Raw genomic sequence first — 26662 nt, forward strand, 5'->3', positions numbered from 1 at the left:
AACATTTTTCCATATGTTTATTTGCTATTTCTACTTCTTTGTCTGAGAAATGTCTGTTCATTTCAGATGCCCATTTTTGGATTGGGTCTTTAAATTTGGGAGGTCTGATCTTTTTAAGTTCTTTATAGATTTGAGATGGTAGACCTTTGTCTGAGGGACTGCTGGTGAAAATTTTTTCCCACATTGTGGGTTGTCTCTTCACACTACTGGTGGTTTCCTTGCTGTGCAGAAGCTTTTTATTAAAAAGAGATCCCCCTTGTTGATTGTTTGTGCTAGTTCACAGGCAACTGAGGTTTTGTTCATAAAGTCTTTTCCTACCCCAATGTCTTGAAGAGTTCTACCTAACCTCTGTTCCAGCCGGTTCAGTGTTTCTGTTTTTATATTTAGATCTTTAATCCATTTCTATTTTAGATTAGTACATGGTGAGAGATATAGGTCTAGTTTTAGTCTTTGGCAAGTTGAAACCCAATTTCTCCAGCACCATTTACTAAAGAGACTATCTTTCCTCCAGTGAGGATATTTGGCTCCTTTGTCAAAGAAGAGGTGGCTGAGTGTGTCTGGAGTTGTTTCTGCATCTTCTAATCTGTTCCACTGGTCTTCAGGTCTGTTTCTTTGCCAATACCATGATGTTTTATCACAGTAGCTTTGTAGTATAGTTTCAAGTTGGGGATTGTAATACCCCCTGCCATGTCTCTTACCTAGTGCTTTTGCTATTCTGGGTCTGTTCTTGTTCCAAATGAATTTTTGGATTGTTTTCTCAAGGTCTGTGGAGTATGCTGCTGGGATTTCAATTGGGATTGCATTGAATTTACATAGCAGTTTTGGAAGTATAGCCATTTTCACTATGTTGATTCTTCCTGCCCAGGAGCAAGGAATGTCTTTCCATTTTCTGATATCCCCTTCAATATCTTTTTTCCAAGTGCTATAATTTTCAGCAAAGAGGTCTTTGATTTCCTTTCTTAGGTTGATTCCTAGGTATTTCAGTTTTTTGGATGCTATTGTGAAAGGAATTGTTTGCCCTATTTCTGTCTCAGTGAGTCTGTTGTTCGTGTAGAGGAAAGCTATTGATTTTTGTGTGTTGACCTTATGTCCAGCTACTGTACTGAATTTGTCGAGAAGACTTTTGTTATTAAGTCGAGAAGACTTTTGTTAGAGTTCTTGGGGTCTTCTATATAGAGTATCATGTCATCTGCAAATAATGACAATTTGACTTCTTCATTTCCTATCTTTATCCCTTTTATTTCTTTCTCTTGTCCAATTGCTTTGGCTAATGTTTCCAAAACTATATTAAACAGGAGTGGTGATAGTGGACATCCTTGTCTTGTTCCTGATTTTAGTGTGAAGGATTTCAATTTTTGACCATTTAGTATGATATTGGCTGTTTTTCATAGATGGCTTCTATCAGTTTGAGGTAGAGAGTGTCTATTCCGATTTTTTGTAGGGTTTTTATCATAAATGGATGTTGGATTTTGTCAAATGCTTTTTCTGCATCTATTGAAAATTTGAGATTTAAAAATTAAATCCATCCTCGTAGTTTCCACTACTGTAAGAAAAAGAAACTGCTGTATCATACGATCGGTATAAAATTTTCCTTTCAAAGGAAATAAAGGCATCTGTTTTGTTTTATAGGTGGTGTGTGTGTGTGTGTGTGTGTGTGTGTGTGTGTACATTCTTTTTTTTTGAGGTCAACACATTTAGGTTGTGATTCTTCTAAGAAGTTTTGGAGTTGTTTTATTTGTGATGAAGCAACCTCTTTGATTCTACTGCACTCCCTACATGGAGACTGTACTGTCCTGTTTGAACATTTACAGTTTTTAGTGTGGATGTGACTGCATCAGCCAGCATACGTTTTAAAAACTTCTGTTAGTCCGTGTGTGCAGTACATACTGATTACATTTATCACGGGGAGCTGGTCCATGTACCACTAGAAGATGTGTTAATATCTTCATTCTTTTGTGTTCTCCTTCCCCTCCCATCCCTCTCCACTCCTTCCAACTCTTGGTCTCCTTCCTGTTTGAAAAAACTCCATTTCCATTTTTTCCTTCAGTGCTTTCTTTTCATTCCCTTTCCCTCCCCTCCCTTTCCCTTCCCTTTACCTCTTCTTCCCCCTTCCATTTGAAAAAGGTCTTCTTACTTCCTATATCTGTCTTTGATTTTGCTCTGTATATTTTTTTAACTTTTGTTTCTGGCTGTATTTCTGTCCTTTTAACAGTGCTGTTTTAAATCTTTAAGTTTCACCTTCTGAAACTATAGAAGTCACCCGTGCAAATCTTTAAAAAGCCTAAATAACATTTGAAACCAAATTCCTGGGACTCTCTGGTAGGAAAGGAGTCCTCAGGGCTCACTGACACTTAGGGAGCCCTGAGACCAGTGATGCACTGTGGTTAGACCCAGGCCCTGCAGCTCCTACGTAGCATCAGGTCCTGAAAGAGTTAAGAAGACCCCAGGGCACCTGAATTGTACTAGCAAATACCTCAGCCCTTCGAGATAACCGCACCTGGTCATGAAATAACCAAGCCCAGGGATTGTTAAGAAGACTGAGGTGCTGGACTTGATCCTGCCTCTTGTGGTTAAATTACCACCTTCCACACACACACAAAAAGAGGCCAAGGATGTAGCTCGATGGTGCTGGCGCCTGCCTCGAAAGTGCAAGTCCCAAGTTTGATCCCCGGTAACAACAACAACAAAAAATCAACACCTTCCAGAATGTTGAGGTTCGAAAAATCACCAGGCTGGGTTCTGAGTCCCAGGGATCATCCCGCAAGGAGAGGTCAGGACAATATAATTTAGGCCTAGAAGCTATTTCAACTTCTAGAGCCAAGGGTCTTTAAATAATTGAAAACTATTTTCTGTTATCCTGTAGTTGCGTACAAAGACTCTATAGTTTTTAAAAATAAAAGATTAAAAATGAAACTTGATACCAGAACAGTTATGTTGATGTGGGTGTATGCTGGATGAACAAGTTACACAAGCAATAGAGAATTATTTTAAATTAGACAGTTGGGACTTTTTCAAAGGCCACTGTCACATTTTCCCCAGAGTTTTCAGAGTTTTTATGTGTTGCATATGTGTAGACTTTCAACATACATTTGGGGAACCTTAAAAGTCCACTAAAACTACAGAGTTTTTTTTGCTGTCTTTCAGAGCAGGAATAAACATGTTTAAGCTGAATCTTTTTGGCTTAAATTTTCACTTACCAGGTAAATACTTCTCGTGGCCCTGTGATTTTTTAAAAAATAAGTAACTAGAACGGGGAAAAAATAAGAACCAAGATACATCATGTAAAGCTACAAGATCCCAAAGATGAATGTAACTATTGTAAACCTAAAATTACCAATAAACTCAGTGGAAAAAAATAAGTTAATTAATATGGTATTTGATTTTCTTCTTGGAACGTAATTTAATTCTGTCATTTGGAAACAAAGGGAAAAGAAGAGAGAGAAAATGGCATAGCAGTCTTAGGGGAAATATTGGTGTTAAGCTTCCTAGCCAGAGGAACAGTTAGGTTTGTTTCCTGGCCAGGGCTGGGAGTTGGCGCCTGTCCCTGCTTGTCCCCGGCCCTGGCATTCGTGTAGTGCGCCGTGTGCCCGGAACTGTGCCCCGGGCCCCCTTGGGAGCGTGTGTTTGGCCTTCCTCGTCTCCAGTCGTGCTGTGCTGCTTGTTCTCATTTTTTCCAGATAAGGAGACTGAGGCAGTGTTGGGGGAAGGCTGGGAACTTTCTAAAGTAACACATCCGTCTCTCAGGCCCTTCATTACCATGCCCCTTTCCCCTCCTAAAAACACTGGGGCAGTTGGCTGTGTTCGTTGCTCTCTGGGAGTGCTGTTCTCTCTTTCATAACTTGGGTCTCCATAAGGTAATGATAATTGGAGGCTTGGTGAAATGTCGCCCCTTTGATCTGCTCCCCTTTGATGTCATTAATAATGCACCTTAAGAGGCGTGGGAGTGGGAAATGTAGACATCAGAAACCGGGAGGCAGTTGAGGTACAGGGATGAATTGAGTTAAATACACTGTAATTAAGGACTAAATTACTGGGAGTCTGTTGCCTCTTTTCGAACCTTGACCTCTTAGCGTTTTTAGGTTAGTCATATCCCTAACGATGTGGTGAAGGATGGGGCAGCCGGACGTTCTCAAATCGTCCCCTGTAAAGACTTGTTATCTGACCTTGGAGAATCACATAACCTCCCAGAGCCTTATTTCCTTCTCCAAAATGGCGAATTCATCCTGAGGAAACGATGCCCGGCCTTTCCCCATCTCTGGGGAAACACTTACAGCCTGTTACTTTTAGCCTGTCTTCTTGTCTTAAGTAGAAAGACCTAAATGATCCTCAGAGTTAGTGCTAAAGGGAACAGTTTGTTATTACTGTTAGCACGCACTAGTTCTACAACTGAACAGAATTTGCTGTGATATGACCCAGAGAAAACGGTTTAAATTCAGGGATCTTGCAAGTGATGTCTTGGGGACATTCCCCCATTTTAAAAGTACTTCAGGGAAGCTTTGAAGTGATGGAGCTGCAGTTCCTTGGAGGTCTGTCAGACCCAAGGCCTTGTACCTTTAGCCGTTTTGTTACATGTTCTGTGTCAAAATTAGATTAGAGAAATATTTGTTTCTTCTGTGTATAAGGCACCTGCGTGGTTTTCATTTTATTGACCATGTGCATTTCTCACAAACTTGTAATGAATATTTATGTTTTGAGAAAAATCGACCAACTCTTTTCTGAGATTGTTTTCCAGTGTAATACCCATAGGCCTGTCTGTAGAGCTACCTTGTGTGGCAACACTTATTTTGAAGGGTTAATTTCTACTCTTTTTTCTTGTGGCTCGTGTGTACCTTAGCACTGGTTCGACATGGTAAGAGAGTAGGCTTTGTGGAAAGGGGAAGGGAGGAAAGGGCAGGCACAGTGAGCACACTTCCTCTAGGCCCTGTGCATTAAGCTCAGACATGCAGAACATTCTGGAAGAGACGGACATCTTTAGAGCACCTCAGCCATTAGGAAAACTCATTCTCGGAGCCCGAACTACAGAAAATACAGGGCATCTTTAGAATGAAACAGTTGTTTCTCATGAATATTTGTGAGGAGACATTAAAAACATTTGGTGTTGCCTCTCAGATTTTATTTGGAAGAGGCTGGTTGTACCCATGGTTGGCTCCATGTGAGCAGCAAGGAACTGGAATGAGGGCTTCCATGGGCGCAATCCCAGAGAACCATCAACTCGTTTTTCATTTATCTTTTTTTTAATACCCTTTGAACAAAATGTTAATGTGAGGCCATTTCTTGGTTATCTTTTTTCCCTTTTAAATCATAAAGGTAGGTGATGCAGTATTATTTATGTTATCTATTTTTGTGTAAAAATAAAATATCCTTAGCTGATTATATGGTTTCCTTACTTTGTGTTATGGTTTGGTAGAATTAATCCAGATGAATGCAGCATTTTTTCTTCTGATTTGTATGGAAGTCTGGGTTGTTCTCGATTTGTGGAAATGGACGGTCAGGTTAGAGTTGTGAATTTGTGCAGTTTGCAGGCGCTCCCTGGGTGGGTGGCTCCTTGTAGTGCCTGGCATGGTGCAAGTGCTCCATAAAGTTTTTTGAAATCAATGAATGAATAAATGAACATACACGTCTATGCACTGACAAATAGAAATGGACATCTGAGCAAAGTCTGCAAATGTCTTCAAAATGGGAATGCTTCCACTTATTTTAAAGGATGAAAACACTCCTTTGTACTGCAGTGTTGGCACTTGAACAATTGCGGCTGTTTGTTGAGTCATCTGCACAGCCCTCCTCTTTGTGTTTGTGACACCTCTCAGTCTGTCGTCGGGGATCTCTCTCGGTACGTTGCCCACTGCCTGAGTCTGTCCTGTCTTCCTTCCCTGTTGAGCCACTGTCCCCACTTTGCTGCTCCCAGCCTCCTCGCCGTGAACACTTGTCTTCCACACCGTTTGTCAGACAGAACTGATTCCCCGCACAATTTCTCTGTAGAGGAAAGTAGAAAACCTGACTCCTCTTCACGAGAAAGTCCGAGCCCCGCACCTTGGGGGAGGTCTGGTCATCACCCCCACCTGTTCTTCTGGACACGGGCCCTGTTTATTCTTTCTGACGAGTGTCACACGCTGTCCCTCCACCCCATTGTGGCAGACTCCCGTGTCTCGGTGGTTTTGCTGTTGGATTTCCTCTCTCTCAGTTGTCCCCGTCTACCTGGAAGTGCCTGCTCATCCTTGTGGGCCAGTGGAAACGTCATCGGTCACAGTGGTGCCTTTGACTCCAGGGCAGTGAGAGCTGCTTCCGTGTCACCTCCTGTGTGATTCTGTGACATGTTTGTAGTGTGCTTGTTTCCACATCTACCCTGCCTGGGCTTTGAACTCTCGGGGCTAGGGTTATCTGTCCCTGACTGTCACTGAGCTTTCTGGCGTTTTCACACAGACTAGCCCATCCTACGTACATGGAGGAGTTTTGGCAGCTGTATGTAGTTGTCTGTCAACCGTCACAGTCACCGTAGTGAACATGTCTGTTATCTCCCAGTTCCCAGTCAGTCTTTTCCTCCTGCCCCAGGTCCCGAGCGGACACTGCTCAGCTTTCGGTAGCAGTAGCTGGGCCTGCTTCAGAATTTCCTGTCGGCAGAGACAGGAGGCAGTGGCCTGTTCCCGGGCCCTTGGGCTCCTTGCCCTCCCGTGACCCTCAGGCGATCCATGACTTTGTGGGTGATAGTTCCATTGTAAGACACGCTAGTTTCACACACTGGTGGAAATGTAGGTCTCCAATTTGGGGATAATATAAATAAAATTGCTGTGAACATTGAGGCACAAGTCTTTGTGTGAATATTTGAGTGAATATATTTTCGTTCCCCATGGAGAAGTACCTAAGAATGGGATTGTTGGTTTAGCTGGAAATGATAAGCCTAACATTGCAAGCACTGTCAGAATCTTTACCAGACTCTACCGGTTTTCATTTCTGCCAGCAGTGGGAGGGACCTAGTTGCTCCCAGAACCACCATCCTTTCTTTATGCTTTGTTACATGTTTTCAAAAATAACAAGCTGCCTTTTAGAGGGGTTAAGAGAAATGCTCACATTTGCACATGCCTTGTATTATGTTTACCTCCAGAGCTCTCATGTCCACACTCAAATTCTTTACTCCATCCTTAAGGCCGAAGTTTGTTCTGGGTCATTTCCCTTTAGCTTAAAGGTGGTAGCATTTCTCATAGTGCAGTTCTGCTGATAATACATTTTCTTCATTTTTATTTATCTAAAATTGCCCTTTTTTGCATTTCTTTTGTGAGTCAAGTTTCACTGGATATAGAATTTTGAGGGTTTATTTGTTGTTTTTTTTGTTTTTTAACTCTATAAAGCTGTTTCCTTTCTTTGGTCACTGTTGTTTCCGATGAGACGTCGATAGTTATTTGTCTTATTACCTCTTATAAAATGTATTGGTTTTTTTTTTTCCAGACTGTTTTAAAGATTTTCTTATTTTTGGATTTTGGCTTTTTTTTTTCTACAATGTACTTAGGTGTCCTTTTCTTTATCCTCCTCAGGATATAATGAACTTTGTGGCTCTATAAGTTTATGTATTTTACCACATTTGGGAAATTATTTGCCATTAATTTTTTCACTTTTTTCCTTCATTCTCCTTCACTTTCATCCTGAGACTCACAATAAATATACTGGGGATCGCTTTTTATTGTCTCATAAATGACTGAAACTTTCTTCACATTCTTTCAGTCTTTTACCATTCATAGTCCTTCGACTGGGTAATTTCTACTGATCCGTCTTCCATTTCCTGTGTTTAGGCTAGGGAGCGAGCATCTAAGTTCTGCCATTAAGATCTGATTTTCCATTGTTTTATAGTTTCTGTTCCTCGTCTAAGATTTTCCTGTGTGCATACACTGTGACCTTATTTCCTGAAGGTCTTTGGAGATCTTCATAATAACTACTTTAAGCCGCTTGTCTGTGTGGGCCATCGCAGATTGCTGTTCTCAACTGCCGATGTCTAGATAGAGGTCTCCGAAGTGCCCCAGTGTGGACAGTTAATCAGTGGTAGCATCCTGCCCTCACCCGCTGGGACCATACTGGCAGTCTCCCTGCAGGGTTGCACGTCGCTGTCCCTTGCCACTCAGGGATTCAGACCCCGGGCCTCTGCTGTGTTTAGCTTCCCTCACGGGACTGCAAAGATGTTTATCTCTTCGGTTTTCCCTTTTCATGTGTTATCTGTGCTGTTGTGCACTAGCCCAAGGGGAGGTGTGGAGAGGGGACTTCAAGGCCCCGTCTTTGTCAGAAGTCTGTTTTCTCCAAAGCAAGATATTTTGCAAAGTTGAAAAATATTTTGAATCCATGATAATTTCATTAAAATACTTGAACTGAAAGTCTTATTTCAGCAGTGTTTTCCTCTACTTATATATTTCATTTATATATTCCCTGTCTGTTCCAAATGTTTTTAAACATGGTTATTTACATTTAACTCAAACATACTCCAAAGAAATCATTTTCTGAGAACTACAAGTAAATTGTAGTATCAGAGATAAAAGTAAATGTACTCAGCATTATGGAGGAACTTAATTACAAACTTGATGGAGGAGTACACAGTGGTATAGTGGATATGTGTTGTTTCTAGTATTGGTCTGTTCTTTTTCTTTTTTTTGTACTGGGAATTGAACTCAGGACCTTGTGCTTGTGAAGCAGGCGGTGGCACCACTGAGCTACATCCCGGGCATTGTACATATGCAAATGAAGTAACTAGCTTGCCTGCATCCATGGACAGTTTTAGGAGATTGGAAAGCTGATAATTCCCACTGGTTAAGAATTTTTCTTATTTTCTATTAGATGGTTTTTATATATTACCATATTTAATCACAGCAACCTTGATTCCCCCCCCCCATTTGGATTTGAAGAACAATTATTTTTTCCAACATGATACAGTATACGAGTGCCAGGATAGAAATTTGAATTTAAGCTAACTCCAAATTGCTGCTCCTAATTTATTGTCTTTGTTCTTATAAACTTCCTATGTGTTCTCAGTAAAATTATTTTCTGGATATTCTTAGTTTCAATTTTCTGTTGTGCTGAAAGTTACTTATTTAATAATATTTTTTTCTTCCTTGTTTTCAATATTTTAGTTATGTAACAAATTAAGGAGCCTAACTATAGTTCTTTTTTGGTAGGCAAGAGAGTGTTTAAAATTTTTATTATTAGTTTTTAGATTTATTGTGCTTACAGACTTTGTTGTCTTGTAGAATGTATTGTCTTAATTTTATGTTTAAAATTTCTTAATATTTTCTTAGGTTTTAATAAGTCATCACTTTTAAAGTTCATGTGTGCTATAATCTATCTCCAGATTAATAGCTCTCATATGTACTATTCATGGGCTGTGATTATTAAATGTATGTTAGTTTGATTTTTCAAATATTTTCTATCATTTTTATTTGGTTATTTGTCAAAAAGTAGTAGTGTTTTTAAAAATTCTGACATCTGGATAATATTGAAGTCTCAGAAAATAAATATGATTAGAACCTTCTTCTGGTGTAAGAAAGTATATTTTTGTTTGTTCGTTTTGGTACCGGGGATGGAACTCGGGTCCTTGCGCTTGCGCAGCAGGCGGCGAAACCACTGAGCTAAATCCCCGGCCCAAGAAAGTATATTTTTGGATATAAAATGATAGAACTTCTTTATTCATGAAATATATTTTTGTAGGCTTTCTTGTTTTTGTTTTACTTTACATAGTAGATTACAATTTATGACATTTTGTTAAATTTTAGAAGCAAGTCAATTGCTTACATTTCTCTCATGTCTACAGGGATAAGATGATAACTTTTGATTAAAATACTTTAGACTAATTTCATTTTTGTAGAGACATAAATTTAGTTAAGAAAAATAAAAGAGAACTCTGGACCTAGAAAAACCAAATTAAACTTTAAGATCTGTCTGTTACTACATTATTATTATTATTACCGGTTTTACTTTGTTTTCTGACGGACAGAAGGAAATTTCCCACAGAAGCTTTTGTATTAGCGTGCTTGCAGTGCGTGCTGATTACATTTGAGCACATGATGTTGCTGCGCGTGCGTCGCGCGTCACATGTTCCTTCTCTGCACCCCCGCGCCACTCACCCCTCCCTGCACCTCCCCTCCCTTGGCCCCCTTCCCGTTTGTGAAAGCTCTATTTCCATTTTTTCACCTCTTTTTCCATCCCCTGCCTTTCTAGCCTGCTGTCTTTCACTGTCTTGTATAATACCATTCCTAAGTGTGTGCTGTGGTTAAAAAAAAAGTGATATTTAATTAAAATATGTATATATTACAGCACATTGTCACTGATTCTCCCTCAGAATCCTCCGGCTCACTTCAGACACACTATCCCATCATCTCGCTTTCTGAAGCAGTTCTCAAAGTTCTCCTTCCGTACTGTCTCGAGTTGTGCTGTCCTGGCTGCCTACATCCATAGATTCAAAACATTGACTTTTCTTGGCCACTCTGACTTTGGGGCAGAGTCAGAAGTCTCACGGTGCCAGATCCGGTGACCGAGGTGCTGAGGACACAGCGTCATGTTTACACTCCTGCCTTTCCATTGGGTGGTGCTCAGCAGCAGCCGTCCTCCGACTTTGATCACATCTGGTAAAGACACTCAGGAAAAAGGACTCCACACTGCTTCAGGAAGTGGCAAGAATGACGGGATGAGCGCATTCAGAGTGAGGACAGTGTTCTCAGGGAGATCAATGGCAATGTCTTTCACTATAATCAAATTTTTAAAGTTGCAGTGTTTATATCTACAGTATATCTCGATCTTATTGTGTATATCTCTGTTAAATTTGTTGTCTGTTTCCCTTAGCTATACCTCTGAGCTTCTTGACAAAAATGACGTTGCTCCGTCTACCTGCCTGTTCCCTCTCTCTAACACATTGCCTGAAGGTGCTTGATACATGTTTAAAGAATGCAGCAACAGGGCCGGGGATGTAGCTCAGTGGTGCCACTGCTTGCCTCACAAGTGTAAGGTCCTGAGTTCAGTCCCTGGTACAAAACAAAAAAAATCACACAAAAAAAACCAACAGAGAATGCAGCAACAGGAGCTTCCGAATGAACACAGAAGACCGCAGGCGACATGAGAGGTGTCAGCCGCCATGCAGCCAGCGAGTGTAACCGTCCAGGGCTCTGCCCCAAAGTGAAATGAATTTTGTTTTCTATCAAAATATCTTGTTTCTTCCCTCACAGATATTGATGATGTCCAGAAGTTCAAGCCGGGGTACCTAGAAGCTACCGTCCATTGGTTGAGATTTTATAAGGTCCCTGAGGGGAAGCCAGAGAACAAGTTTGCTTTCAGTGGAGAGTTCAAAAACAAGGTAAAGACCAGACTGCTCTCCAGGGTCCCCCCAGTGCCTGCGCAGGACTTGTTGCCCTCTGACGTGTTCTTGTGTGAATATTTCTCTCTTTGGCATCAGGAAAGAACTGCTTTGGACTGACTTATGTATTTAAAAACATTATTTTATCATTTAAAAAATTTGGGAGAGGGGATCTAAGTGAATCAAGCCTGAAAAGTATTTCTCTCATCTATGAATAATAGCTCCTCCTCCCCTTTCTCCTTCTCCTCCTCCTTTTTTTGAAAAATGAAAGAATTCTGTGATCGGTTAATTCTGCAAATTATAAATGAAGAAAACCCTCCCTCCATTCACTAATTTGAGGAGAAAGTTACCCTTACTGCGAATTCTTAGGGCTTCTCTCCTAAATGTTCCTTCGGCACAGCCGATCTCAGCTGATTCATGATTAAGAATGCACTTGAATTATTTCACTGTCAAAAGATGCCTCTATTAGATGACCATGGTTACCATAAAGTATCTCTAATAAGATACAAATGGGAAAACTGGCCAAAGAGTCAACATCTAAAAACATGAGCTGATTTAAAAATATTATACCCACTAAGTAAATTCCAGAGTCTAAGCCAACTCCTGAGTGGGTCCTAGTAAGTATATTTATAAGTAGAAATAAGGCATGTTAATAAGAACTTAAAATTTACAGTATTTTGCCATGTAAGAATTGATTGTTGGACCCAGTATTTTTTGAAAAGTATATTAAAGCACCTTTAATATCTTGAGGGCTTTGTTTAGGATTATTAAATGCAAATATAAAACTTATTTTAGACTGGATTTTCTTAAAAATATTAGAAATTTATATAATAAATTATTTTTTCTTCAAATTATATTTTGTGTTTGTAATAATATACATTTCAAGCCTATACTGTACTTCTGTGTACCCTTACTGGCTCTAAGTAAGTCTGCCAGTTATGAATTTATAAAGAGTGAGTTGTGTTTTATGTTTTGTTTTTGACAAACATTAATTCTTTTTCGTAAGAAGACCAGGCCATTTTTACACCTCTTCAGAACATAATAATTTTATGCATTGCTCTTTACCATTACTGTTTAAAATACAGAGCCTCACGTAAGAAAATGTAATTGTAAAGAAAAAAGAAAATGTAACTGTGCCTCTTTAATGTGGTTGAAAATGGTTCCTATTTTATATTGTCGGGTTTTCCCGCCTACTCCTGTATGCAGCAACTCTAACAGGTTCCAAACAGTCACCATTATTGGGATACCTTGGCTGATGATCTTTTCCTGTGCTGTGCAGAGGGCCAGTTGCTTTGCTGGCCCTGCATCTTAAGCCACCTTGCTGAGCCCCGATGATCCTCGTCATCACTGCAGCTGGCAGACCTCAGGGACCAAGTCCCCGTTATCACTGTGTCTCAGAACACAGGCTCCTTCGTGTCCTTCATTACCATAATATGTTCCCTTGCCCTCGAAGGAGAAAGGAAGGAGCACCAAGTAGTTGATAACTAAAGACTGTCCTTAAAGAAAAGCAGCAGCATTTTGAGGACGAACATGAAAAGAATATTCTGCTTTGGAGTAATAAAGCAGTTTTCCTTAGATGTGTGTCTATTGTAATTGTGCACTGATAGACATCTTATGAATTGGGACTAAGAAAACATGGGAAATGTTAAGGAGGTTGTGGCTTGGAGACAGTGGAGGGTCAGAAGCACTTTATGATTAGATGGTTTGCAGTTGGGATGGTGGTAAATAAACAATCCCTGATGCAGATGTTCCCCACCGGAGGCCATTACACAGAGGCGGAAGTTGAGGCCCGGCCGTTAGATACCTCTCCTGGTCTCACAGCTGTTAAATAAGGAGGCCAGAATTTACACTCAGTGTGCCGACTCCAGGGCACTGCGCTTCGTGCGAAACTGTCACCACAGCTTTAGTTCAAGGTCAGTGCAACAATGTGACTGCTTTGTCTCATTTGGTTGGAACTAGGCTTTTGCTCTTGAAGTCATTAAATCTGCTCACGAATGTTGGAAGGTGCTGCTTATGAAGAAGTGCGATGGAGGAGCTATAAATTGGTAAGAATCTGCTTTTTCTGTGTAAATGATGTTATTTTATTATTACTCGGTACTGACCCGCCGCCTAGTGCTGCTTGGATCTCATGTTTTTTATGGGATTTTAATTCTCTTCCACTGAATGAGGAATTATTATGGGCCACCTGTGCAGGGAGTGTCGCCGAGCACTGGGAATGGGCACGCTCCCTCTGCCTGAGGGATTTGTATTTTAGGAGGAGACACTAACAAGTACCTAAGTGCTTACTCGCACTGCGCTGTGGGGTGTGCAGACTTCGGGCTCAAAAACAGCAGTTGCTCAACAGGCAGATGTGCAGTTACTTTATTGTATGGTAGCTGTCACGTTCCTTGATATGAACAGGAAGAGCCTTCTCGGCCGATGTGATCTTGATCATTAGATGATGGATTAGCAGGAATCTAACAGTAGTATGCATAACTTTTTAAAATTTAATACTTGGGGCGCACACTGAAAGTACTTGGATACTTGGGACAAACTACGCTAAAAATATTCACTTGAGCTGGGGATTTAGCTCAGTGGTTCTGCCACCTGCCTCGCCAGAGCAAGGACCCAAGTTCGATTCCTGGTACCAAAAAAAAAGCCAATGAAATGTATGTTTGGGCCGGGGATTTAGCTCAGTGGTGCAGCGCCTGCCTTCAAAGTTCAAGGTCCTGAGTTCAGTCCCCAGTACTGCAAAACAAAGAAAAAAAAATTCACTTGAACTTCATATTTACTTGGGCAATCTGTATTTTATCTGACACTTCTATTGAGGGGACCCCCTCTGCTCTTTCTCACAGTTGTTTTCCCAGAATTTATAAGAAATGTGGATTGGTTTCGTTAAAATATGAGAACCATTGTGCATGCAGCATATTTTCCTGCCTTTTTCAGAGAACTAGCCCTTAGGACTTTGCAGGGTCTAATTTTTTGCCTGGTTCCTCTCCCTTCCTCTCCTCTCCCTCTTTCTCATTAGGGAAGCATCTCACTTACAGGACCCTACCTTTTTTAACTTTCAGTTTACTTAAAGATGAGCTGTAAAAGATGAATACAGGAAAGTCGTACTTTAAGGATGATGGTGCCAGCCTTCATCAAGTTTTATTCATGCCAAGAATAAAAATAAGTTCCACATTAGGAATGTGGTTAGAAACCAAAATGACCATGTACTGTAATCATTGTCATCAATAACAGACAGATGTTGTTTTAAAGGTAAATCAGCAACCAAATTGGGTCTTTTTTCAATCATAGGTATCCCCATGTATTTCACAGAGCAATTGTGAAAATGTTTGATAACGTGTATCTCTTAGGGCCATTTGAGAGGGGAAATGTGTTTGTGTTTCACCTATCGTTTATCTCTGTTAGGAGATAATCATTGTTAGTCACTTTTTTCTTTCATTTAAAAAATAATAGCTTTCACCTCTTCTCTCCTACCTCTTGCTGCCTCTATTTTGATCTGCCAGTTTCCCTGATGAAATTTTTAAACTCAGCCCTGGATCCACTTGGATCTGGGAGCAGGCCTGTGTGCAGTGCATTCTGGGAGACAGGAAAGGCCTTCACCTCAGGGAGCTGTGAGTGAGGGTGGGTCAGGTTGCTGCTGCCCTTCCACCTCTCTCAGCTGCCCCTCAGGAGAAAAGTTTTCATGTCCACGTAGATTCCTCCTGTCCTAAATCTTCCATGTCTGCTGAGACTCCACAACATCTTGTGGAAAAGTTTCCTTATAGTCCCCTTGTGTGGGTCACATTTGATTCCTGTCTTCTTGAATAAAGATGAAAGGTAGTTGTAGTATTTCTTTTTATAGACACCAGGAAATTATTAGGCTTTGTATATTATTTGTTAAGTGTTTTTGTATTCTAAGGAATACAGTGCTATTATATATTCTGTTTGTAACTTTGCCTAAAAGAATGTACGATGGATGCACCTGGAGACCATAATGTTAAGTGAAATAAATCAGCACACAAGCTTAAATATCATACGGTTTCTCTTATGTGAGAAACCCGAATTATGAAAAAGAGCAAAATAAGAGATGGATAATAGGAAGTCGGGAGACAGATCTTTCTCAGATGGGAAGGGGATTGAGAGCTTGAGGGAGGCAGGGGGAGGGAAGTGGATGAGAGGAGGAACTAGGATGTGTTATGTCTGGGTACCAATCCACACAAGGAGTATAAACATTCTGTACTACACACATGGACTAACAAATCAAAATAAATTAACTTCGAAAAAATGAATGCACAATGCTTTATTGTTCCAATTTATGTACATTCAATTCCTTGTTCCCTGGCTGAAGTTATCCAGTTAGTGAGGACTATCTGGAGTTGATATTCTTTCTTTTTTCTTGTGCTTAACGATGTTTTCTTCTCTTCCGCAGCACAAATGCCCAGGTGTGCGACAGCCCTTTCCGTTGCACCCAAGAGGAAGCGAGATCCTTGGTCGAATCAGTAAGGAGCAAATGTGCCCAAGATGTCTTTTAATCACATAAATGACATGAGAAGCCCAGCAGAAACCCTCAAATACCAAGAAATGAAATGTGTCGAACCCTTTAGGAAGCGTAATGTGAAAAGCTAATATTGAAATTATTTTTTTTTTGATTCAGGGAATTTAATTTTTTTTTTTTTTTTTTTTTGCAGTCCCAGGAATCAAACTCAGGACCTTGCACTTGCAAGGCAGATGCAGTGCCACTGAGCTACATTCCTGGCCTGGGAATTTAAATTGTAAACTTCAAAGAGCCTGAAGTTTTAAATTCTATTTTTTTTTTTTGGTACCGGGGATCGAATTCAGTACCTGGCGCTTGCGAGTCAGGCGCTGGAACCACTGAGCTAAATCCCTGGCCCCTTTAAATTGTATTTTAACCATTTAACTAATTTCACATGATGCTGTTTTTCTTAATACGATCAATTTATTATTGGTAATATCAGTACTTGCTGGTCTGTCCCCTGAGTTACCTGTCACCCAGGGGCCAAATTGGGACTGGCTCTTGGTCCACACATGTGGTTTGGCTCAAGAAAAATGAAATGGAGGAGGTTCTTTTCTTCTTTGTTTCCTTTTGGCTGGGCTGTCTCACGAGCTTCCCTTCCCCAAGTGAAGAAGAAATCCTAAGAACAGATTTTCACATCTCTTCGTGGGAATGCTGCAGAGAGGCAACTGAATTTATCAGTGAATTAATACTTAATTTAGAGAATACTAAGAAAAGTGATAGCCAGGTAATTAAGTATCATTGCTGTGTAAAATAGGAATCCTAGGCTTGAAGTCCCACTTATACATTATGGGTTTAAAAACACTAATTATGAGCTAGAAACTAGTGGATTTAGGTCTTTAGGAACAGCTGAGATGTTCCTGAGTATTAGTTACTTGTTGTGGCTGCTTTCAGTGTGTGGGTTTTATTTCTCCGCTGGTTCATCCGCCCAGTGCTGAGGGGCTGCTCTGTGGGGAGGAGCCTGCCCGGAATGAGGGACGCAGAGAGCCCTGCCCTCGCTAGCTCTCACTTCAGTAGAGAGCTGGGTGATGAATCGGTGTGCGCAGAAAGCACCCGGGGTCCTGGTAGATAACAGAGGCCATGGTGGAGAAGGAGCGGAAAGAAGAATAGCATTCCAGGTCCAGGATGGCCTTGGAGCTGCGGTTCCTACGAGGTGGCCCCAGCCCGGCTCCCTGGGAAGAGGCTGCCACGGGGCGGGATTTGGAGGAAGGGAGTGAGCAGGGGAACTTGGAGGAGGAGCGTTCCTGGGCCTGGGGCCAGGAGCCCAAGGGTGTCTGGCTGTGTCCTTGGGCTCCGAATCTAACTACTGTCTGGAAACCTGCAGCAGACTGCAGGGACCAGCGAGGTGGGGAGAGGCCCTGGAGATGAGCGAGGGAGTGTTTAGGTCCGGAATGGAACTGGAAGCTGATTAGCAAAGACCCTGTGAGCGCCTTCCTGGGGATTCTGAAGGAGGTCAGGGAGGGAGGGGGTGAGCGAAGGGGCAGTGTGGTCTGACTGGGATTCTAACCAAGTCGCTCCTACCGCAGCACAGTTCACGCTTGCTAAATCTCGGGAGCAGCCCGCGTGTCCATCAACAGATGAATGCATAAAGAAAACGTGGTATTTATACACCCTGGAGCACTACTCTGCCATAAAGAAGCGTAAACTTGAGTCATTTGTAGGAAAATGGATGCACCTTGACACCATAATATTAAGTGAAATAAATCAAACGCAGTAGCTTAACTGTCACATGGTTTCTCTTAGATGAGAAACCCAGAATATAAATAAAGAACAAAATAAAAGGTAGAGAATCGGAAGTAGAGAGACAGCTCTTTCTCAGATGGGAAGGGGATCAGCAGATGGGGGGAGGGAGACAAAAGGAGCTGAGATGTGTTGCGTACACGTGCCCACTCCACGCAAGGGCTGCAGACACTGTGCTGGAAACATGGACGGAAGGAGAAGGGAGAGAGAGAAAGGAAAGAAAGAAAGTGGAGTGTAGGGAGGCAAAGGAAGACACCATTGTAATGCAGGCCACAATCTCAGTGTATTTCCTCCAAGTTACCCATTCTGTATCTCTAGATTATATTCTTATTTTGGTGTTCATCAAAATTTATTATTCCTTAAGAGAAAAAGTAGAGGGAAAGAAAAATATTTTCATCCTTGTCTAAGCAGTCGGTCTCACTAATCTCAGATTAAAATTACTGTGTTGGTTTTATTTGGATACATTAATGATAAATATAATAGATTGTTATCTTAAAATTGGAAGATTGAAGTTTTCTTGTTTTATCTTATTTTAACTGCCTCCTATCATCTTAGTAGGAAAGCAGTTGTCTTGGACAGGAATAAGGAGAGGGTACGGCCCAGGTCAATAAGGGAGCGAGGGGAGGTTCAGAAGCATCACTTCTGGCTGTCATCACACAGCTCCATTACCGTAAAGAAGGTGCTGTCCTGACTGATTTTTTGCTGAGAATGTTGTCACACAAATTCGGTTTGGAGAATCCAGCCCCTCGTCTCTAGCTCAGTGAAACTCAGCGTGCGCCAGTTTTCATTATTAAGTATCTGGGAGTAAGAATCGCGCCTTTAGCAGGGGGAGAAACAGGCTGAACTTGGGAGCGGCTGCGGGAGCTGTCACAGCAGGCGCATGAGGGATAAATATGTGGGGAGCAAAGCACAGGGCGGGCAGCGCCGAAACCAGGAGAGCCAGTAAGCCGCTGCCCATGGGTGTGTGCAGAGCGACTAAGGAAATGATTGTCACTCTAGCTAAGGAAGATAAAAGCGGACAGTTTGATGTGTCTCATTAGACAGCATTTTAGAAACAATGTAGAAAATATCTGCTAAGTATTTTACCATACTTTGGTTGGAGTCTTAAGGTAGTAGATGTGGGTAAGATTTCAGAAGAATTGACATGGGAGGGATGACTGGGCTTTGTTCATGAATCTGTAGATGTTTGCATTGTGTGCAGCTGTGACGGTTGGGACTCCATCAAAACAAGCTCCGTCAGTGAGCCCTTAGCACCATGCAGATCAGCAAGCCAGAGCCCCCGCCAGCACCAACTTCGTCTGTGGCCACGGCACCCAGGCTGCCCTGCCGCAGTGGCTCAGGCACACCCCGTGACTTCCTTGAATTTTTCTGTACATTGTGAATTTGTTTTTAAACGTCTACCTATTTTATAACCAGAACACACGAGACCTACCTGCAATACTTGAGAACTGTATGACTAGTAGTTGGAGCTTTATTCCAGGGAGCGAGGCTTAGAGCAGAAATGGGGAGCAAAGTGTGTGTGTGTGTGTGTGTGTGGATACGCACATGTGGTTGCCTTTCGGACTTAGTATTCATTAAATACAGTATATTTGAGTTGCCTGCTGATATGGAAGATGCCACGTGTTGGACCCTTTGTGCATTGAAATGTCATTTTGAAAATATCTTGACAAGATTGAAATGAAATTTGCAAGCTTAATCTCATAGTCATATATAATGAGAAAATATTGTCTGTCACTGTGGACATTCCCCAAAATTGAGTACGTATTAGGACACAAATAGTGTTGAAAAAAAATTCCAGAGAGCAGTCATACAGACCACATTCTCTATCTCTAATAAAGTTATTCATCAGCCATGAAAATATTCAAAGGAAAAAGCACAGGCACAAAGATTTGGAAATTTAAAAACACTTACTGACAAGTTATGCCTCAAAAAACGAACTATAACAAACTAAAATATTTAAAGCTGAGTGTCACAGCCTGCTCCGTACAGCAAGAATGGTACCTGAAAAAAATAAATAAATAAATGTACACATTAGAAATGAAGAGAGAAAGTGAAACATTCAGCTCTACAATTACTATTCCCCACCACCACCTTTTCACAGGGGAAGAGAGGAAATCAAAGAGTGGGGCAGATGCTCCACTTAATAGAAAGTGATGAGCAGCAGAGGATCAACTACAACAAAAGCTGCCTGTTTTCAAAGTAATAAAACAGACAAACTATGCTAAGAAGGGTGATGAAACAGAACAGGCACAAATAAAAATGCCAAGAGCTGAGGTGTAGACTGAGCGCAGACTCGGAGCTATTCAGACTCAAAGTACTATTTAAAGAGTGCTGTAAGATGCTTTTGACAACACCTTTCAAACATGAATGAAGTTTTGCTTACACTACAGATTACCAATACTAAACTGTGAATACAGAAGCCAGATAGACTTAGAAGTTTAAGAAAATACTTAACCTTGAAGGTGATAACTTCTCCGGTGTCAATGAAGTCAACCTATTTTTTTCATCAAAATTCCAATAGTTTTCACCAAACTTACCAGGGTGATTCTAAAATACATATGGAATGATAAAAGGCTAAAAATAAACTTACAAGGATTAATACATTTATTATGGAAAGATATAAACAACTAAAGTTAACATAAAATAAATGATAAAATAAGCCATTGATTTCAAGAAGATATTTTCATCTAAAATAATAAGCAACTGGGCTGGGGATTTAGCTCAGTGGTTTCGCCGCCTGCTGCGCAAGCGCAAGGACCCGAGTTCAATCCCCGGTACCAAAAAAGTAAAAAAATAATAAACAACTTATTCAAATTAATAAGAAAAGGATAACCTGGTAGAAGGAAATGAGTAAACCCTAGGAAGAAGACTGACGTTATCAGCTGTTTTCAGGGACACAGGAAGAGGCAACCCCTCAGAGCTCCTATGGATGGCATGCGGGATAGGAGGGTAAGCTGCTGAAGAGCATTAATGAATTTCCAGTGAAGTGAGGCGTGCTGATTACGCGTTGCTCGCAGCTGCACACCTCCTAGAGACACTAACACACGGGCTCGAGCAGTCGGACCGGAACATTGCAAGCCGAGTGAACGTCTCGGTGAGAGGAGGCCGGGTAAATAAACCGGAGAGGTTGAGTGCGGAGTGCTTGCTGTCACGTTGAAGAGTCAGGACCTCACTGACTGTACAAAAACCATTGACTGCGAGGCTGGTGTTTTTCATGAACCCATTCTGGTTGTTTTCAAACGTAAATACTGTTGACTCTTTTCATATGAAAGACATGTCTTTAAGAAACTAGCTGTCGTCCAGACAAACACACAAACAGAATCCCTCGGACTCTGTCATTGCCTGTGAGTGCTGGGCCTGTCCACAATGATTTGGGGTTTTTTGTTATTTTTTTTTTTCCCGGTACCAGAGATTGAACTCAGGACCTTGTGGTTGCTTGCGAGGCAGTCACAGTGCCACTGAGCTAAATCCCTGGCCCAATTTTGTTTGATCAAAAAGGCTTTGCATTTCTCAATATCTTCCAAGCAAGAAATATATTTATTCCTTTTTTTTTTTTTGGTATCGGGGATCGAACTCGGGTCCTTGTACTTGCGAGGCAGGCGGTGGAACCACTGAGCTAAATCCCCGGCCCCGCAAGAAATATATTTTTTAAAAAACAAAAAATACATTTTAGCATGAAGACATAAAAACATTCTGGAAATTATGTTTTAAAATAACATGTGATGCTAAATGTTTCAGATAGGACCCGTTTCATTTTCTATAATGCTTTTAGGTTAATGAGAAGTTGCTCAGTTGCTCTATTTCAGTATTTCTATTATTTCTATTTTTGTGCACCATCCATTCTCTTTGACTGAAATGTTTGGCAGTTCCAGTCCAAAGCAGCTGCTAATTTTAAACAAGAAATTTAACCAGCTAATTTTCCAACAAACTTTGTATAATGAGTGCCCTGTACAAACATAAGGAGCGATCAACAATACCAAGAGTAGACAGATAGAGCTGTCACATTCCAGTGCATCATCCGAGGACAGCTTTGATGTCGCATGTCTCTGTCACACTCAGACCTGGAGTTCTTACAGCCTCAGAACCTGTGGGCCTTGAGCGTTTTTTCCATATGCGGAAGTGTAACAATTTTTCTTCTGTTTTTGAAGTATTTGGACATATTCAAGGATATTATTGAAAATTTTCCAGGAATCCTTTTTATTTACACAGTGAAATCATCCTTTTCTTGAATAGAAACAAAACTTTTTTTTTTTTTTTTTTTTTGCAGTACTAGGGATCGAACTCGGGACCTTGTGCTTGCGAGGCAGGCACGGTGCCACTGAGCTAAATCCTGGGCCCTAGAAACAAAACTTTAAAAGTCTAGTTGATCAAACTTTTCTTAAAGATTGGGGAGAGAAGTGACATTAACCCATTAGGGACCTGAGGGAATGCATCAGTCAGGGCTTTCCAGCGGAAGGGAGCTGACAGACGTGTACACAGGGCTGCGCTGTGTGTCGGCCTCGGGCCACACAGATGATGCTGACGCTGATGGTGATGGTGGTGATGGTGGTGATGGTCCCGTACGCTTGTGAAACCTGGGGAAATGTGTTGTTATTCTCGGGTGACTTTGTAGCTGGTGATGCTGATGGAACCAAGCCTCTCGCTGTGCCTGCCACGAGTGTGTGTGGCACCCAACCCTTGACAGTGGTGACCGGAGACTCTGTCACTGCCGTGTACTCCCCTCCTGTACCTACCGCTGTGTTAGCAAATACTCCCACCTGCCCTAACCAGGAGTGTGGGGTGCGACCGGCGGCCGTGTGACCGGGCAGCACCCCCACATTTCTCGTCCACTACTTCTCTTGACTATGTCACTTCTCTTGTACTTGGTTCTGTCTCCTGTTTTGTTCATTGTGACCCCCTAATTATATAAAATCTCCTGCTCAGGTTAGCAGGAGGCCACACCAAGCGGCTGGCCGGGAATGGAATCCTGAGGGAGTGAGGGTTACAAGCTGGAGAATCTGGCTCCTGCCGGCTAGCCTGGCCATCCCATTCCCCTCAGCACAGTCTTGGGGACCAGGAGCTGGGTGGGCAGTGGAAAGGATCTGCTACCCTGGAGGCAGCCCACTTCACTAGAGATTTGTTAGTGCTCTCTTCAGCAGTTTCAGCAGCTTATCCTCCTGTCCAGCCTGTCGTCAGTATGAGCTCTGAGGGGTCTCCTCTCCCCATGTCCTTGAAATCCACGTGCACACATACACATGCACATGTATTTGAACTCCATGTTTTTGTTGAGTTTTTTGGGTCCTCAAAATTTCAGCCTTGGAAGCAACTGAAAGAAAATCTCTATACATTCTCAGCTACTACAGACTCAGTAGTTCCCATGGGCCATTGATGGAAATATTTCCAAGCCCGCTCCTTTCCATTTGGCTCTACATCTGTGGTTTATCAGAAAGAGCAAGCAATGATAATAAAGGCAGAGGAGTGTACGCTTTTTCAAGTTAGAGAGCTGTTGTGTGCCAACCTTGTTGTGTAATCCCATGAAAACTTCGTGGATTCGCTTTCTGCGTATGATGGACTCGTAATAACAGTGATTCTGCTTCTGTTCTTACTTTCAGGTCTCACCAGCTGCACCAAGTAAAGAAAGTAGTGGAGAAGGTATGGTATATCTTAGTTCTCAAAGAGCAGGATATGTAAATATATTCATTTACAGTAGTGGAAACCAAAAAGTTATATAAACTAAAAATATTTTAAAGCCATTAAAATTTTCAGAGGAAGTACCATATCCCCTACTCTCAGAAGATGAAGAACCACACATTTATTTCTTCTGGCTAGGTAATGGTTTGATTATACAGTGCCCTTTTTTTTGCTGAAATAGTCTAGCTCATTCTGGGAAATTTTAAAAGGCTCCTGCCATCTTGAATCTGAAAGATTTTCTTTATTTCTTGTCATTTTAGTGAATCACTCATTTTAACTCATGATCTTATAGGCAAAATTTGCAGTAAGACTGAAAATAAAGGCTTTATTTTTAATTCCATTATTTGAAACGGTGTTGAGAAACAAGTAAAAATGCTCTGTGATAGGAATTTCAGAATGCAAGCATATTCACACATCATTTTTCTTTGAGAATATTGCAAGGTTTCGGCCTTGTAATATAAAAAGTTAGAGGACTGTTCAGGTTACAAATTTGGAGGAAAATGACAGCTCTTCACTGGGGGTCTAGTTGCAAGGTGCTGAGAAAGGCGTGCATCGCTGGGTGGGAGTCCACGGAAAGTGCGCCTTGCCCACGGCCCCTGCTGGGTTGGAATTCCCTGTCACTGCCCGAGGCAGGCACAGTGCCACTGTGCCAAACCCCCAGCCCTTCCACTGGCGATGCTTACAGTAGGATTGCTTAGACTTTCCACGCTGTCTCCAGGGACCTAACTTCTGTACTGTTCATTGGAGACTGCAGTGGCCATCAGGAACAAAATGAGAAGGCTCTTGAAAGGTTCATATCGTTTTGTAGAAAGCTTGAAGCAAATGAGACAACTAGGAATTTAGAGAGAAAAAACGAAAGATGATGTGCTAAGGTTGTGACTCTTCTATGAGCGTAAATACTTCCTGAAAGTCTTACTCTTCCCATCCTGCTTATCGTCCTCTCCACCCTGTCCCTGACCCCTTTGCTCCCGTTTCCAACACAGAGCAAGCGTGGCACTTCCTTGGCAAATGACGGGGACATTCGAAGCTCAACATCCAGATCTCGCCCCCTGAGACTGCTTTTCTCTTCAGCGATGGAGACCGGCAGGGCCATGGGCATTTGCTGACTTGTTGCTCAAACATTGTTTTCAAGCTTTCGAGATGGTCAGTATATAAATAAACATCTGCATTTCTGAATTTGTCTCCTTTGGTGATTTATTGATATGAAGGAAAGATTTAATTTCATAGCAGAAATGTAGAAGTTTCGCCTTTTGGACCAGTTCTAATTTTCATACCTGAAGGAACTCAGTTATTTTATCAGCTAGTATATCCATAGGTTAAAAGCACAAGTTTAAGAAATTAATACCAATTTGAGATCCTGTTGTTCTCATTTTTAGACCATCGTAGATCCTGTCAGTTCTGCTGCTGGTACAGGCTTTATTCAGCCAGCCGCTGCCCTGTCTGAACAGTCTGGATAAACATGTTCCATTCACTAGGGCCCCTTCCTGTCGTTTATTCTTTTGCAGTTCCTCATCTCTCTTTGATTCCCATTCAATGCCTTAATTTCAGCTCTCACCTCTGAGAAAGACCCTGGTCTCCCCGGACTCTGCCTGTCAGAATCTCTGAGTGCTTTGACCCTTGCTTCCGGTGCTGGGCTCATCTTGCCTGCTGCTGGAGCAGTAGAAGTAGCCTTCTCCTCACTCCCCTGGAACTTGTACTGAGCCCCTCTTACTCGTAAAGATTGTCTGCGTGCTGCTTTCTCTGTGGTCCTACCCCCTCTGCACCCATACTCTGCTGGGCTCCCCGTTTCAGGGGCCCGGTGACAGCCTCCTGCCTCTGTTCCCTGCCGCCTGCCCCACCCCCACCCCACACTCCCCTTGCAGCTCAACTGCACGCTCCCCCCTCGCTCCTCACCTGTGCCATCCTGCGTGGGCTTCGCTTCCTCCAGCATTCTGCACACATCATCCAAAGTGTAGCTCTCGCCTTATCCCACTTTTCTCAGATGCCTTCCGTGGCCCCAAGAGTAAGCAGCAGACCAAGCCACGTCGCGCTGTGTACACGCCTGCCCTTTCACGCCCGCGTGGCTGCTCCCCCGCTTTCTGTCCCCAGCATGGACAGTTTGTTTACTGCCTCGTCTGGAGAGACACAAAGCCTTGTCATGACGAGGCTTCCCGTGGGCCGAGTCTCATCGCGCACGTCAGGCCCTGTTTCAGGTCTTCTGCAGGCCTGGCCCTGTCAGGCAGACGGGGAGAAGTTCTGAAACTTGGAAGGTCACGCAGCAGCTCATAAATCGCAGGCTACAGCGGGAACTCCCGACTGCCTGGCTCTCGTCGTACGGCTTTTCCCAGTCGCTGTGTGCACCATTTCTCCCACGCAGCGGAGGCAAACCTTACAGCGTCCCTACCTCACGGAGGGGGACAGGCACAGGGGTGTGAGCAGCCCGCCCGGGAGTAGAGAGCGATGCTCTCCCGAGGGGCCGCTGGGGTGTGAGAACTCTTGCAGGAAATGAGTCTGCGGGGACAAGAGTGTTTTATCTTACTAACATACTGACTTGATACTGTGAAAATAGAACTGACAAAGAATGGAGAACGCCAAAGAGAAGCGAGGTCATCAAGGGAAGGTTCGGTGGACTTGGGCCTCCGGCTTATTCGTCACCTGAGAGGTGGAAGAGAGGCCTCGTGTGCACCCTGCCCTTCGTGTCTGCCGCCCTCTGCCTAGGGGCACTGGACACTGGCAGTGCCCGGTGCTGCCTGGTCAGGGAGCCTTCCTGGGCGGACCCAGCCCAGTAATCACAGCCCCGCGGACGGCTCAGTGTGTGATTTCTCATCGTACAAGGCATGTGTGATCGCGAACTTTAAATTTTCTTTTAAATATGACCGCATCGCTGTACCGTGGTTGTGGTTATTATTATCTTGTGGAGCTGGGGATAGCCCCAGCCGCCTTTGTCACCTTGTCAGCACCCTCTCCACCTTTCACGAGCGAGCGGGCTCTGGGCCTGTCTCACAGCGGCTTCCGAGCCGGGCGGTTCAACCTTCGCCAGCCCAATCCCATGGAACAATTAAATTGCATAGACTGCATAGCAACACTTCTAAAGGAAAACCACTGAGAAACAAATCATTACCACAGCTGCCTAAAATAGGTTGAAAGCCAGAATTTACCCAAGGATGTGTTGTTAGTACCCACAGGCGATTTCCGTGAATGAAAAATCACCCAGGCCGATTTTCCCCAAATTTGCTATAGTTGCAAATGTCTGGAAATTTTAGGTGCTTTTATCTTTTTCATAGTCAACTCATACAGGAAGTATTTGGCGTTGCTCTGTCATTCTACAGAACATGTTGAATTTTATAAGGTCCGTTCCTCCTTGATGATCGTGCACACTTTTAGCAGTTTATGTGCTCATTAATCACACTTGATTTAGTCATTGCGTTGGGCCAGGTCAAGGCCATTGCTCACTC

The 26662-nt window shown here is 42.5% G+C and overlaps 1 protein-coding gene across 2 annotated transcripts in view; it reads left to right on the top strand.

The window, feature by feature from the left end:
* Positions 1–24404, top strand: part of Ppa2 (inorganic pyrophosphatase 2) — a 71781-nt gene extending 47377 nt beyond the window's left edge. For both annotated transcript variants that reach the window (XM_013066073.3, XM_021245402.2), the window contains 5 exons: positions 11190–11317; positions 13277–13362; positions 15714–15783; positions 23150–23189; positions 24212–24404. In XM_013066073.3, coding sequence (XP_012921527.2) covers positions 11190–11317; positions 13277–13362; positions 15714–15783; positions 23150–23189; positions 24212–24240 — 353 coding nt within the window. In that variant the 3' untranslated portion in view covers positions 24241–24404. The remainder of the gene's footprint in view (positions 1–11189; positions 11318–13276; positions 13363–15713; positions 15784–23149; positions 23190–24211) is intronic.
* Positions 24405–26662: the final 2258 nt, after the last annotated feature.

Source organism: Heterocephalus glaber, unplaced genomic scaffold (genome assembly GCF_053883595.1).
Source record: "Heterocephalus glaber isolate CG9 unplaced genomic scaffold, H.glaber_assembly_v1.0 deba00001688, whole genome shotgun sequence".
Taxonomy (NCBI): Eukaryota; Metazoa; Chordata; class Mammalia; order Rodentia; family Bathyergidae; genus Heterocephalus; species Heterocephalus glaber.